The sequence below is a fragment of the Narcine bancroftii genome, chromosome 6 (assembly GCF_036971445.1).
Source record: "Narcine bancroftii isolate sNarBan1 chromosome 6, sNarBan1.hap1, whole genome shotgun sequence".
NCBI lineage: Eukaryota > Metazoa > Chordata > Chondrichthyes > Torpediniformes > Narcinidae > Narcine > Narcine bancroftii.
In genome coordinates, this window is record NC_091474.1 from 160,899,165 (window position 1) to 160,914,565 (window position 15,401).

Below are 15,401 nucleotides of genomic sequence, written 5' to 3' on the forward strand. Positions count from 1 at the left end.
CTTAATATTATCTTGCCTTATCATCCGAGCCAAAAGTTCAATAACTAATGCAAAAAGAGCTGGTGACAAAGGGCAGCCTTGTCTAGTTGATATAGTCAATGTAAAAGGCAAAGATAACTGTCCATTCATCACAACTCTAGCAGTAAAATTTTTATACAAAGGCTTAATCCAACCAATAAATATTGGTCCAGATTTAAATTTTTCCAAAACATTAAATGAAAAACTCCATTCTACTCTATCAAATGCCTTTTCTGCATCCAATGATACAACCATTGGTAGGTTGGATTCCTCCCAATAAATATTAATCAAAGAAATCAATTTCACAATATTGTCCACCGAATAACGATTTTTAATAAACCCAGCCTGATCCAAATGAATCAAACCTAGTAAATAACTTGCCAATCTATTTGCTAGAACCTTCATTACAATTTTATAAATCAACATTTAACAACAAAATTGGTTTATACAATCCAGTTTTCAAAAGATCCTGATCTTTTTTAAGAATAACCATAATAATTGCCTGAGAAAAAGAATCCACAAAAGAAGGAACATCCATCGCCTGCTTCAATACTTCCATCAATAATGGAATTAATAAATCTTGAAATTTTATAAAATTCAGAAGTAAAGCCATCTTCACCTGGGGATTTCCCATTAGGCATAGATCGAAGTGCTTCTATAATCTCTCTGGAACTAAAGGGACCATCCAATTCATTAATATCTATACTAGTCGAAGAAGATAAATGAAGGTCAGATTAAAAAAAATTCCACTTTTAACTTCATCTTTATCTAATTTCTGATGTTCCTTCTCAGTTAAATGCATTTCTTGCAAAAAAAGCAGTATCAATTTTAAACTTTTTAATATAAGCCAAAACACTTTCTCTTAATTGGATAATTGAGCCCATTAACATTAAAAGTTGCAAAATTTAAATTAGTCATCATCTTAATTTACCCCAAAACCTCCATGCCACATATTGTGGGACTCCAATTCATGGTCAATATACATAAATAATACATCTCCTCAAAGGAAAGAATAGAAGAAAAAGAACCCCATAAAAACCCAACAAAAGGACTGTACCACAGCACGACCTCCCTCAATTATACAAGTTATGACAAATGCCACAAAGTGGCCAACAACTCCAGAAGGAGAGACAAACAAAACCACCTCCCTCGAACAGAACAATCAATAAATAAAAAGAATAAATAAATAATCTCAAGTAAGATAAGCTTCCTCCAAATCTCTGTTAACCAGATCATCATCAATGTCAATTTCAACCAACTGTTGACATTCCTTCTCCTGCACAACCATTCTTCTACTCCTCTTGAGCTGGTTTGAATTGTTGAGAAAGACTTTCTTGACTTTTAGCAAATGTAGGAGCTTCAGTATCATCTCTAAAAAACTGGGATTGAAAATCTTCATAAAAAAGTTTAAAGAATAGCAGGGTATTGAAAAGCAAATTTATATCCTTTCTTCCACAAAACAGCTTTGACAGAATTAAACTCTTTGCGATGTTTAAAAACAGCTTGGCTCAAATCTGTATTGAAAAATTCTATTATTCTTAATTGCCAAAGGACATTTTTTTCTTGCATTCTGAACTGCAACCTGTAAAACCTATCTTGAAAATGCAGACACCTGGCTAATACAGAACAGTTGTCCAGGAAAGGGCTTCTTTCTAATTGCTCTGTGAGCTCTATCCAGCTCTAAACAATTTGGAAAATTTTCCTTTCCCAAAACGTCAGGAATCCATTCCTGAAAAAAATTGTACTGGGTCTCCCCCTTCAAAATCTTCAGGTAGTCCAACAATTTTAACATTATTCCTTCAACTCTTATTCTCCAAAGTGTCAATCTTCTTTAATAAATCATTATGTTGTATTTCCCAACCAGTAAAAGAATCCTCTATCTGTCCCATCCTTTCTTTGCATTGCTCAACACTTACATGACAATCATGAAAGTTCTCTTCAATCTTCTTAACTTTATCTTGTACTTTATCCACCCAGCTTCACACATTTTGCCACATCAGATTTAATGGTTATAATTTCCTCCTTCATACCAGTAAATTGATTATTCAAAGATTAAAAACCTTGATTCATTTGCTTTGACATAATTTCAATTTGTTTAGACAAAGTATCTAATTGAACTGCAGGGTCTGGATAATGAGAAGTTTCAGACCTATCCTGAACATATTTAGATAAGGGCCTACACTTGTATATCACAGTTTCCCCTGCTTCTGTGTCTGGATAAACTTCCTCTTCTTCGGTTCCACTGACAACTTCACCTTCTTCCTCCTCCGTTTGAAAGCGATTGCATCTCAACCCTTCTGCGGGGCCTTTTCCTCTCTCTCAGCAGTCCAGCATCACTGGGCCGTGAGTGATTGAGCCGCTCCGCTCCACAGACCAAAGTTTCACGCATGCGCGATTGTTCTCCATAGTCCAAATGAAGATGTCTTTGGGCTCCAGGCTCCATCTCAAAGTTAGCCCAAATTCTTCAGTAGTTAGTGGCTGTTTCTGGATTTTTTTCCCTCATTATTAGTTAACAGTGCTTTATAAAAATATTTAATATTTTTTAAAAAACAAAACTTTTAAAATAGGGTTTTTAGTAGTTCTGTTGGGAGAGGTGTCTCCTCACGTCTCCCACCTACACCATCATGCCATAACTCTCTCCCCCCCCCCCCCAATGAGAAAGGATATCATAGAAACATTTTGAATGCTGAAAGAATTGGACAGAGTAGATGTGAATAAGATGTTTCCCTTGGTGGGTGAATCCAAAACAAGAGGGCACGGTCTTAGAATTAAAATTGTGGAAGGTTGTGGATTTGTGGAATTCATTGCCACATACAGCTGTGGAGGCCTGATCATTGGGGGAGTTTAAGGGGGAGATTGATAGGTATCCAATTAGTCAGGGTATCAAAGAATATGGGGAAAAGGCTGGAATTTGGAACTAGATGCAAGAACAATTTATGGTGGATTTACAGAGCAGACCAGCAGCATAGAAATTCGCCAAGACAAAGTCATTTTTAAAGCAATATATTTATTATTAACTACTAATAATATAACACATTAATTAATTTACCCCCAACTCTGTGTGTGTGAGTGAGTGAGTGAGTGAGTGAGTGAGTGAGTGAGTGAGTGAGTGAGTGAGTGAGTGAGTGAGATACTTAAACCATTACAGCTAAGGCACAATTCTGAAAGTCAATTCAAAGTTCAGTTTTAGAAATCCTATGTTGAAACTCCAACTCTTGTACTGATATACAGAAGTAATCATGAAGGAGGTGAGAAACGGTGTGATCAGACTACCAAAAACTCAAATTCTTGTTGTGATGCTTCCAGAGAAATGTTCTTTTGTACGAATTATTGTCACAACTCCCTACGTAGCAGAAACAAAAGGTGCAACTTCCACGATGCTTCCAAAACCCAGGCGCAAGTCAAATAAAATGACCATCAGAATGGTCACGATCCAAATATAGGAGTCCCCCTGCTTCCTTTACCCAGATATGGGTCACGGTGAGTCAATACTTATCTTGACAAGGAGAACCAGCAAAATTCTCCATTTCAAACAAAAGTCACCGCTCGTTTGTGCCTTGCATATTTCTGGTTGGTCATTAATCAATCCAAGTGTCTCAATCACGTGACTTTCAATCACATCTCTCTCATCATTTGCTTTTCATCAAATGGCTGCATGATCAATAATGAATTCTGTTTCTTTAAGTGTTCCATCTGTTTTGAGTAAACACCATTGTTCTCTTTTCTTCCAGAGCATTACTCTGTTTATAGTCAATATTTAATGGTGCCTTTTTGTCTGTGAGCTGTGAAATCTGTGAATGATTTGCACCCTGCAACAACCCCTAAAGAAACACTCAAAAAAAACCCGAGGAGCTTGTAATAATCTTAAATCTATTTAATCTTCTATTCCTTGGGCAATAGACAATTTCACAGATTCACTATTCTCTGGAAGAACCTGGTCTTCCTCATCTGTTTTAAATCTGCTCCTCCAAATCTTGAAGTTATGACCCTTAGTTTTTAATATCACCTGCCTGTGGGAACAACTTCCTCACTTCTATCTTGTCCATTCTATTTGTAATTTGATGTTTCTGTAAAATCCTCCTCATCCTTCCAAATTAAAATGAGTATAATCTTAGTCTATTTAATCTCTCTTTATGAGCTATCCTCCTCATTTCCAAAATCAACTTGGTCAACCTCCCCTCCCTATAAGGTCATTCATGCAACCTCAGTGTGGGGTAATTTTGCCACATTCTATTTCAAAAGTTACAGTGTGGCAAAAAAAAGATATTCAGATACTATTCAATTTACAATTCAAATGTATGAATGATGGATACAGTAACACTAGTTCTTGGAGCAGTCTGATTTCTCGCCTTTGTTTTTGTACAGGGTGATGATGGTGGCATCACGAAGGTCCTGAGGCAGTTTTCCTTGGTCCCAACAAAGCTTGAAAAACTCATGCAGTTTGGCATGCAGAGTTTTGCTGCCAGCCTTCCAGACCTCTGGGGGGATTCCATCCATACCTGCTGCTTTGCCACTTTTCAGTTGTTCGATTGCCTTATATGTCTCATCCTGGATGAGGACCTCATCCAGCTCTAGCCTTAGGAGCTGTTGAGGGAGCTGGAGCAGGGCGGAATCTTGGACTGAGCGGTTGGCACTGAAAAGAGATTGGAAGTGTTCTGACCATCGGTTGAGGATGGAGATCTTGTCGCTGAGGAGGACTTTGCCGTCTGAGCTGCGCAGCGGGCTTTGGACTTGGGGTGAGGGGCCGTACACAGCCTTTAGAGCCTCGTAGAAACCCCTGAAGTCGCCAATGTCCACGCTGAGCTGGGTTCATTTGGCGAGGCTAGTCCACCACTCATTTTGGATCTCCCGGAGTTTGCGCTGAAGATGGCTGCATGCGCGACGGAAGGCTTGTTTCATCTCTGGACAGGACGGCTTTGTAAGGTGAGCCTGGTGGGCAGCTCGCTTCTTTGCCAGCAGCTCCTGGATTTCCTGGCTGTTTTCGTCAAACCAGTCCTTGTTTTTCCTGGAGGAGAAGCCCAGTACCTCTTCAGTGGATTGCAGTATGGTAGTCTTCAACTGATCCCAGAGGGTTTCAGGGGACTGGTCCTTGAGGCGGGTTGCATCGTCGAGCTTTGCTTTGAGGTTTGCCTGGAAGTTTCCTCTCGCTTCGTCTGACTGCAGGTTTCCAACATTGAACCTCTTTCTGGGGGCTTTACTGTTCCTGGGCTTTGGCTTGAAGTGAAGGTTGAGCTTGCAGCGAACCAGCCAGTGGTCAGTGTGGCATTCCTCGCTGGGCATGACCCTGGTGTGGAGCACATCTCGTTTGTCACTTTCTTGCACCAGGATGTAGTCCAGGAGGTGCCAGTGTTTGGATCGGGGATGCATCCAGGTAGTCTTAAGGCTGTCCCTCTGCTGAAAAAGGGTGTTTGTAATGACAAGCCGCTGTTCTGCGCAGAGCTCCAACAGGAGGCGCCCATTGTCGTTGCACTTGCCGACGCCGTGCTTGCCCAGGATTTCTGGCCAGGTTTCTGAGTCTTTGCCGACGCGAGCGTTGAAGTCGCCAAGGATAACAACCTTGTCGGCTGTAGGGGTGCGTTGGATGAGGTTGCGCAGGTCAGTGTAGAACTTGTCCTTTTCTGCTGGTTCCGCCTGGAGGGTTGGAGCATAGACACTGATGAGGGTGATGCAACGCTTGTTTTGAAGGGGGAGTCGCATGGACATGATTCGGTCCGAGTGGCCTGTCGGAAGGTTTTCGAGTTTGGAGGCAATGAAGTTCTTGACCATGAAGCCTACACCAGATAGGCGGGAATCACGCTGCTCTCCATTGCAGGCAAAATCATCGCTAGGATTCTACCTAATAGAATAATACCTAGTGTCGCCGAGAATATTCTCCCAGAATCACAGTGCGGCTTTCGCGCAAACAGAGGAACTACTGACATGGTCTTTGCCCTCAGACAGCTCTAAGAAAAGTGCAGAGAACAAAACAAAGGACTCTACATCACCTTTGTTGACCTCACCAAAGCCTTCGACACCGTGAGCAGGAAAGGGCTTTGGCAAATACTAGAGCGCATCGGATGTCACCCAAAGTTCCTCAACATGATTATCCAACTGCACGAAAACCAACAAGGTCGGGTCAGATACAGCAATGAGCTCTCTGAACCCTTCTCCATTAACAATTGCGTGAAGCAAGGCTGTGTTCTCGCACCAACCCTCTTTTCAATCTTCTTCAGCATGATGCTGAACCAAGCCATGAAAGACCCCAACAATGAAGACGCTGTTTACATCCGGTACCGCACGGATGGCAGTCTCTTCAATCTGAGGCGCCTGCAAGCTCACACCAAGACACAAGAGAAACTTGTCCATGAACTACTCTTTGCAGACGATGCCGCTTTAGTTGCCCATTCAGAGCCAGCTCTTCAGCGCTTGACGTCCTGCTTTGCGGAAACTGCCAAAATGTTTGGCCTGGAAGCCAGCCTGAAGAAAACTGAGGTCCTCCATCAGCCAGCTCCCCACCATGACTACCAGCCCCCCCACATCTCCATCGGGCACACAAAACTCAAAACAGTCAACCAGTTTACCTATCTCGGCTGCACCATTTCATCAGATGCAAGGATCGACAATGAGATAGACAACAGACTCGCCAAGGCAAATAGCGCCTTTGGAAGACTACACAAAAGAGTCTGGAAAAACAACCAACTGAAAAACCTCACAAAGAAAAGCGTATACAGAGCCGTTGTCATACCCACACTCCTGTTCGGCTCCGAATCATGGGTCCTCTACCGGCATCACCTACGGCTCCTAGAACGCTTCCACCAGCGTTGTCTCCGCTCCATCCTCAACATCCATTGGAGCGCTTTCATCCCTAACGTCGAAGTACTCGAGATGGCAGAGGTCGACAGCATCGAGTCCACGCTGCTGAAGATCCAGCTGCGCTGGGTGGGTCACATCTCCAGAATGGAGGACCATCGCCTTCCCAAGATCGTGTTATATGGCGAGCTCTCCTCTGGCCACCGTGACAGAGGTGCACCAAAGAAAAGGTACAAGGACTGCCTAAAGAAATCTCTTGGTGCCTGCCACATTGACCACCGCCAGTGGGCTGATATCGCCTCAAACCGTGCATCTTGGCGCCTCACAGTTTGGCGGCAGCAACCTCCTTTGAAGAAGACCGCAGAGCCCACCTCACTGACAAAAGGCAAAGGAGGAAAAACCCAACACCCAACCCCAACCAACCAATTTTCCCCTGCAGCCGCTGCAACCATGTCTGCCTGTCCCGCATCGGACTTGTCAGCCACAAACGAGCCTGCAGCTGACGTGAACTTTTAACCCCTCCATAAATCTTCGTCCGCGAAGCCAAGCCAAAGAGAAGAGTTCTTGGAGTACACCTTTTCAATTTATCACACTACTTTTCACTATAGCAAATAATATGCCATTCTTCACCTGAACAAAAACAATGTACCAAAATACTCAATGCATTTTGCCCATCCTCTTCTAGTGTTCAAAATGTCTTCAATAGAATGTATTCCAATCATGTATCCCTATTGCAAATCATGGAATGGCTGTGCAGTTCCACTAACATAACAACTGATGGTTGCCCAAAAGTCACCAGCAAGTATGGGAATACTCAACAATCCTAATGATCTATATTATATCTCCATTCACAATCTCAAGAGGTCACCTCAGATCCCATCTTGAAGATTTTCATTGTCTCTACATGATGATCAATTTCCAGACACTTACTTCAAATAGCTCACTGCTGTGCAGTGTTCAAACAGAAAGTGGACTTTCTTTACACAGTTGAATATTCAAGATTTCAAAATTACTATTGTAAGCATCAAAACATTCAATGGAAATAGTTTGTTACCTCTTATCATTTCCTTGCACTGCTTAATGTGTTAATGATTTCAGAACATCACAGGGCACGATTATGTTTATTTGGAGCTGTGTTGAATGCAAATGGTTTTAGTGGTAGCAATACCTTTTACGATCTGCAGCAAGTCCATATTCTTATCATCATGGATAAGAAGAACTGAGTGTACAGTGAAGAACTTTAGCATATTAAACAACTAATATCCATGAAGAACACAAATTTCCTTTGAGGAATTGGAAATTATCCATGAGACTGGATAATCCTTATGACCCTTGAGAAAGGGTTAATTTTCAAAAGTACATGCAGCAAGATAGAAACAGATTCCAGCTATTAAAACCCATGGTGCCCAATTACACCCTACAACCCCGTACGTTTTGGAGAATGCGAGGAAACCCGAGTAACTGGAGAAAGCCCACACAAACATGGGGAGAACATAAAAACTCTTTATAGACAGCGCCAGATTCAGACTTTCTACAGATATTCAAAGGTACGGCGACCACTAAAACCATCTGCACTTAACACACACTTAAATAAATGTAATCATGTGATGTTCTGAAATCTTGATGTGATCAAACCAGCTATGACATTGCATGGTTAGCTCTGTCAACTGTACATCAGGCAGATGCAACTGTGGACAAGGCACAAAGTGAGCAAGGACCGGACAACACTGGTCAGAGAGTGAGAAAAAGTGAAAGCTTTGCGGAAAACAATGACACTAGAGATGGATGTGAAAGAATGGTTGCAGAAACCAACATCTACCCAAGTTCCACAGTAAATTCAAAAGGTCACATTTGAGAGTGTGTTTGTTCAGATTTGGAGATCAATTTTTCCAAATGTCAGATAGGAAAGAGATCAAACGAGATGAAGGATTTTTTTCTGTGGATGCAAAAAAAATCAAATATACAAAAAATCTTGTTGAAAAAAAATTAAATACAAAACTACAAATGGGATTTTTTAAACCTCATTTTCTTCTGGAGGTCCTTGTATAGTTCCACATTTCTCTTGTACTGGTCAGTTAGGGCCTGGTTCTCTTCTCGATACATTTTCTCTTGTTTAGCCAATTTTGCCAAAAGTCTGTTAAGAACATCATGTAGCCTGTGAACCAATTTAAGCACAAAATATTTCATCAGATTCATCATGAAATTTTGCAATTCCCAACCTTCTGACTCATTTCTGCCATGCCAGGACACTTTCCTCCTCAAACGATTATTGTGTCCTATGCTAAGACAACTGAGTGTTGTAGCAAATTATAATGCAAATATTTCTGGGCGTTACAGTGCTCATTGGTGACTTGTGTCTTTCATTATTCAGGGACAATGGTACAATGTTTAATTAAAGCACTGCTTTGAATACAATGTCTTTATCCCACTGAAAACAACATACCTGACAAAAATTGCTCATGTAACTCCTTGACGGAACATGTCCTTTGCACCAATTGATAATTTTTTTAAAAAATCAGAATTATATCATTCTCGACCTAGATAAAAGAGTCATGCTCCCTTTCATCATTTTTCATTTTGCTTTAAGGTACCAAGTTTCTGAAGAAAACTAACCACTGTTTTGGTTATTCCAAATTTGTGAACTAGCTCCTTTTAACTACTTTCAATGTTTTATTTTCTCTTCTCTCCTGAAGGCAATCACTCATACTGATAAATGAGTTCACATTCATTCATTTGTTCTTCTATATTTGAAAGTCTAAAGCATCAATTGGATAGCAACAATGGGACATGACAACCAATCTGGTCCCATATCATTATACTTCTGTAGAGCCTTAACCACCTTCATTAAAATATGAAACAAACTTTCACATAATTATTGTATTGTGGCAGCCCTTTGCAGCTCCCCCGCGGGGCCTCACAAAATGAAGGACGAATGCGATGATCCAGCAGGCTGCACTAGGCCCGCAGCACTGCCCTCCAATTGGCCACAAACAAAAGAGCTTAACTGACCTATCTTTTTTATTTTTCACATTATGAACCATATCAACCAAAATACATACAAATATTTCCCTCTTAAATATACACAGTGGCATTTTCTCCCCTTTTATCCCCCCTACCTTCCCTCCCCCCCCTCCAAAACCAATAAACATTCAACATATACAATAAAACCATTAAACAATGTCATCACACAATGAAAATAAACAAGAAAAATGTGTCATCTACTTTTACACACTGGATCAAGTCATTTTGTCTTCTTATCATTTTAGGGGGTGGAGGTCTGAGGCAAACCCTCTCTGTTTTGTTCCATGTACGGTTCCCAAATTTGTTCAAATAATGTGACTTTATTTTTTAAATGATATGTTATTTTTTCCAATGGAATACATTTATTCATTTCCATGTACCATTGCTGTATTCTCAGGCTCTCTTCCATTTTCCAAATTGACATTATACATTTTTTTGCTACAGCTAAGGCTATCATAATAAATCTTTTTTGCGCTTCATCCAGTTTGAGGCCTAATTCCTTACTACTTATATTACTTAGAAGAAAGATCTCTGGATTTTTTGATATGTTGTTTTTTTGTGATTTTATTTAATATCTGATTTACATCTTCCCAAAACTTTTTCACTTTCTCGCATGCCCAAATTGCATGTACTGTTGTCCCCATTTCCTTCTTACAATGAAAACATCTATCTGATAATGTTGGATCACATTTTTAAAAAAACTTTTGGGGTGTGATATATAACCTGTATAACCAATTATACTGTATCATGGCGTAACCTTGTGTTTATTATATTCTTCATAGTTCCAGAACATAACTTTTCCCATGTTTCATTTTTTTAATCTTTATGTTTAAATCCTTTTCCCACTTTTGTTTGGGTTTATAGCTTATTTCATAATTTTCCTTATCTTGCAGCTTGATGTACATGTTCGTGATAAATCTTTTAATTATCATTGTATCTTAATCACATATTCAAAGCTGCTTCTTCTGGTAATCTCAGTCTGTTTCCCAATTTATCCTTTAAGTAAGCTTTCAGTTGATGATATGCAAACATTGTACCATGAGTTATTCCATATTTGTACTTCAATTGTTCAAATGTTAATAAATTATTTCCCATAAAACATTTTTCTATTCTTTTAATTCCTTTTCTCTCCCATTCTCTAAAGGAAAGGTTATCTATTGTAAAAGGGATTAGCTGATTTTGCGTCAATAATAATTTTGCTATTTAGTAATTTGTTTTTTTTTCTAAGTGAATCTTCTTCCATATATTAAGTAAATGATACAATACTGGTGAGCTTTTATATTGTACCAGCTTTTCATTCCACTTATGTTCCGGTACCTTCTCCCCTATTTTATCTAGCTCTATCTTAGTCCAGTCTGGTTTTTCATTTGTCTGATAAAAATCTGATAAATACTTTAATTGTGCTGCTCTATAATAATTTTTAAAGTTTGATAACTGCAAACCACCTTGGTTGTACCTCTCTGTTAATTTATCTAACGCTATCCTTGGTTTCCCCCCTTTCCACAAAATTTTCCTTATTATTCTATTTAGTTCATTAAAGAATTTCTCAGTTCAGGAAATTGGTAATGATTGAAATAAGTATTGTATCCTTGGGAAGACATTCATTTTAATGCAATTTACCCTCCCTATCAACGTTAGCGGTAATTCTTTCCAATGTTCTAAGTCTTCCTGCAATTTCTTTATTAGTGGCTGATAATTTAATTTGTACAAGTGGCTTAAATTATTATCTCATCTAATACCTAGGTATCAGATTGCTTGTGTTTGCCATTTAAATGGTGATTCTTTTTTAAATTTTGTATAATCCGCATTACTCATTGGCATCACTTCACTTTTATTTGCGTTGATCTTGTACCCTGAAATTTCTCCATACTCCTTCAATTTCTTATGTAGTTCTTTAATTGATATTTCTGGTTCTGTTAAATATATTATGATGTCATCTGCAAATAAACTGATTTTATACTCCTTCTCCTTTATTTTTATCTCTTATTTTATTTTCTGTTCTTATCAGTTCTGCCAATGGTTCTATTGCTAAACTGAACAGTGAGGGAGATAGTGGACATCCCTGCCTAGTTGACCTACTTAATTTAAATTGGTTTGATACATATCCATTTACTGCTCCTTCGCCAATGGTCCATTATATAATGTTTTAATCCAATTAATATATTTTTCTGATAGATTGAACCTCTGTAATACTTTGAATAAATAATTCCATTCTACCCTGTCAAAGGCATCTAAAGCAACAACCACTGTTAGCATCTTATTTCCTTGAACTGCATGAAATAAATTAATAAATTTACAGACATTATCCGCTGTTTGTCTTTCCTTAATAAATCCAGTTTGATATTGTTTTACTATTTTTGGTACACAATCAGCCAATCTGTTTGCTAATAATTTCACTATTATCTTATAATCAGAATTAAGATATTGGTATAACTGGTGTTAGTGGATCCTTCCCAGTCTTTGGTATTACTGTAATTATTGCTGTCTTACATGAATCTGGCAAGTTTTGTGTTTCTTCTATCTGGTTCATTACTTCCAGAAGAGGAGGAATTAATAACTCTTTAAATGTTTTATAGAATTCTATTGGGAATCCATCCTCTCCAGGCAGCTTTTTTAATATATCCTGTACTTCCTCTATTTTAAATGGTTTTATCAGTTTGTTTTGTTCCTCTTCTTGCAATTTCGACAGTTCAATTCTAGCTAAAAACTTCTATTTTATCATCTTTCCCCTCATTCTCAGTTTGGAATAATTGTTCATAAAATTCCTTAAAGTTCTCATTAATCTCTATGTAATTTGTTTGTCCTTTTTCCTTGATGCCAATACAGTTCTTTTAACTTGTTCTGTTTTAAGTTGCCAGGCTAATATTTTGTGTGTTTTTTCTCCTAGTTCATAATACTTTTGCTTTATTTTCATTATGTTCTTCTCCACGTTTGTAATGTTTTGTATTTTATTTTTTTGTCTGCCAATTCTCTTCTTTTTGTTATATCATCCCTTTTTGCTAGTTCCTTTTCTGTACTTACCATCTCCCTTTCCAACTGTTCTATTTCCTGATTGTAGTCCTTTTTCATCTTAGTTACATAACTTATTATCTGCCCTCTAATGAAGGCTTTCATTGCATCCCATAATATAAATTTGTCGTTCATTGATTCTGTATTTATTTCAAAGTACATTTTAATTTGTCATTCAATAAACTCTCTAAATTCCTGCTTTTTATGTTGCATGGAGTTTAACCCCCATCTATATGTTCTTGGTGGGATGTCCTCCAGTTCTATTGCTAATAACAGGGGTGAATGATCCTGTATAGTAATCTAGCTTTATATTCAGTTTTCCTAATCCTCCCTTGAATATGGGCTGACAACAAATACATATCATTTCTTGAGTATGTTTTATGCCTACTCGAATAATATTAATATTCCTTCTCTCTTGGGTGCTGCCTCCTCCATATATCCATAAGTTTCATTTCCTGCATTGATTTAACCATAAATTTGGCCACTTTATTCTTTTTGATTGTCTTTTGTCCAGTTTTATCCAACATTGGATCCAAATTAAGGTTAAAATCCCCTCCTATCAATATATTTCCTTGCGCATCTACAATCTTCAAAAAAATATCTTGCATAAACTTTTGATCCTCCTCATTAGGTGCATATATATTGAGCAAATTCCAAAATTCTGAATATATCTGACACTTTATCAATACATACCTCCCTGCAGGATCTATTATTTCCTCCTCTATTTTGATTGGTATATTTTTATTAATTAATATAGCTACACCTCTAACTTTTGAATTATATGATGCTGCTGTTACGTGCTCTACCCAATCGCTCTTTAATTTATTATGTTCCACTTCAGTTAGATGTATTTCCTGCACAAATGCTATGTCTATATTTTCTTTTTTCAGTAAATTTAATAGCCTCTTCCATTTACTCCCGTCGGTGTTCTTCTCATTAGTAAGCGCACTGCGCACTTTTGTTTGGCTCAGAGAGCCATTTTTGTAGTCCAGCGGATGGGGGGGTCGCGACTCTGCGGGGCCGTCATCAACCTCAGAGAACGGGCTCTCTTCTCTATGACGGCTCCCTGTTTCTTCATGCAGGTAAGACCTTCTCCTTTCTCTTCTGGTGTCTTTTCTTTTTTTCCCATTGTTTTTACTTTTTCCTTCTTGGGTGCCATTTTCTTTCTTTTCTCTACAACTTTATCTTTTATTTGTTATATTTTGTATTTCTTGAACTTTGTATTTTCTTTACTTTATTTCTTCTTTTCTGAAGAGGGCTGGTACTCCCCTACTGGCCATTACTCCATCATGCGACTCCTCCTGATCACACCCCTCAGTTTGAGAATAAAAACAGAGCTGTGAACCCAACAAAGCTCAGTGTTAACTACACTCAACTGGGGTTCATTTCGTTCTTTCTGGGAACAGCATGTTCTTTCTGAGCTAACCTGCATACAGTTATAACCTCAGGCTCCACAGAGCCATAGCTTGTAGCAGCTAGCTACAGTATATAGATTTGCAGTGACTGAAGTTGAAAAGTTGAAGCAATAAACACTACCTCATCAACCATCCATCAGCAAAGGTGAGAAAATATAATTAAATAGGAGATTACATGGATTTGCTCAATATCAGTCGGTCTCCCTTATTGTCTTGAAAACCAAGGCAATAGAGAACCAGTGTGCACATGCAAGACACTTCATTAAATAATGAGAAGCTGGAGGAAGTCAGTGAGTTAGGCACCAAAATGTCTTTACAAGACACCTCAGTTGTTGAAAATGCATCTTAAATAGGTTAAGGTCAGCAAGGTTTCCTTCAGAGGAGATTTTACTGACAAATCCATGGAATTTTTTGAGGAAGTAATGAGCAGGATTGGCAAAGGACAGGTAATGGATTTTGTTCGCTTGGATTCGACAAGTGCCACACATGAGGCTGCTGAGCAATATAGGCACCCATAGTATTACAAGAAAGGTCCCAGCACGGATAGAAGATTGGCTGACTGACAGAAGGAAAATAATGAAATAAAGGGGATCCTGTTTTGGCTGGCTGCCAGTGACCAGTGGTGTTCCACAGGTGTTAAGTTGGCTATTTTTCACATTTTGTGTAAAAGATTTAAATGACTGAATCGAAGGCTTTGTGACAAAATTTGCAGATTATATGAGGAGCATGGACTGTTTAGTGAACATGCAGAGGAAATTGGACAGATTGGGAGAATGGGCAGATGTGGATGATGAAATACAGGGTAGGTAAGTATATGTTCTTGCACATTGGTTAAAGGTATGGGGAGAGAATTCAGAAAGTGAAGGTCTAAAGGAACTTCAGATTCCTAATGTAGGATTGCTCAAAAGGATAACTTACATTTTGAGTCAATAGTAAGGAAGCCAAATGCAATGTTATTATTAATTTCGAGAGAACTAGACTATAAGAGGATGTAATGCTAATGCTTTACAATGCATTGGTCAGACCACTTTTGTTATGAACATTTTTGTGTCCTGTAGCTGAGGAAAGATGCGCTGGCATTGGAGAGGGTCCAGAGGAGGTTGATGAGAATGATCCCTGGAATGACAGGGCTAACATATGAGAAGTGCT

At 38.7% G+C, this 15,401-nt stretch overlaps 1 protein-coding gene across 5 annotated transcripts in view; it reads right to left on the bottom strand.

The window, feature by feature from the left end:
- Positions 1-15,401, bottom strand: part of drc1 (dynein regulatory complex subunit 1 homolog (Chlamydomonas)) — a 92,714-nt gene that overhangs the window by 35,465 nt on the left and 41,848 nt on the right. For 4 of the 5 annotated variants that reach the window (XM_069886490.1, XM_069886492.1, XM_069886494.1 and 1 more), the window contains exon 9: positions 8,828-8,962. The exons of the other annotated variant lie outside the window; for it this stretch is intronic. In XM_069886490.1, coding sequence (XP_069742591.1) covers positions 8,828-8,962 — 135 coding nt within the window. The remainder of the gene's footprint in view (positions 1-8,827; positions 8,963-15,401) is intronic. 5 annotated transcript variants of the gene reach the window in all.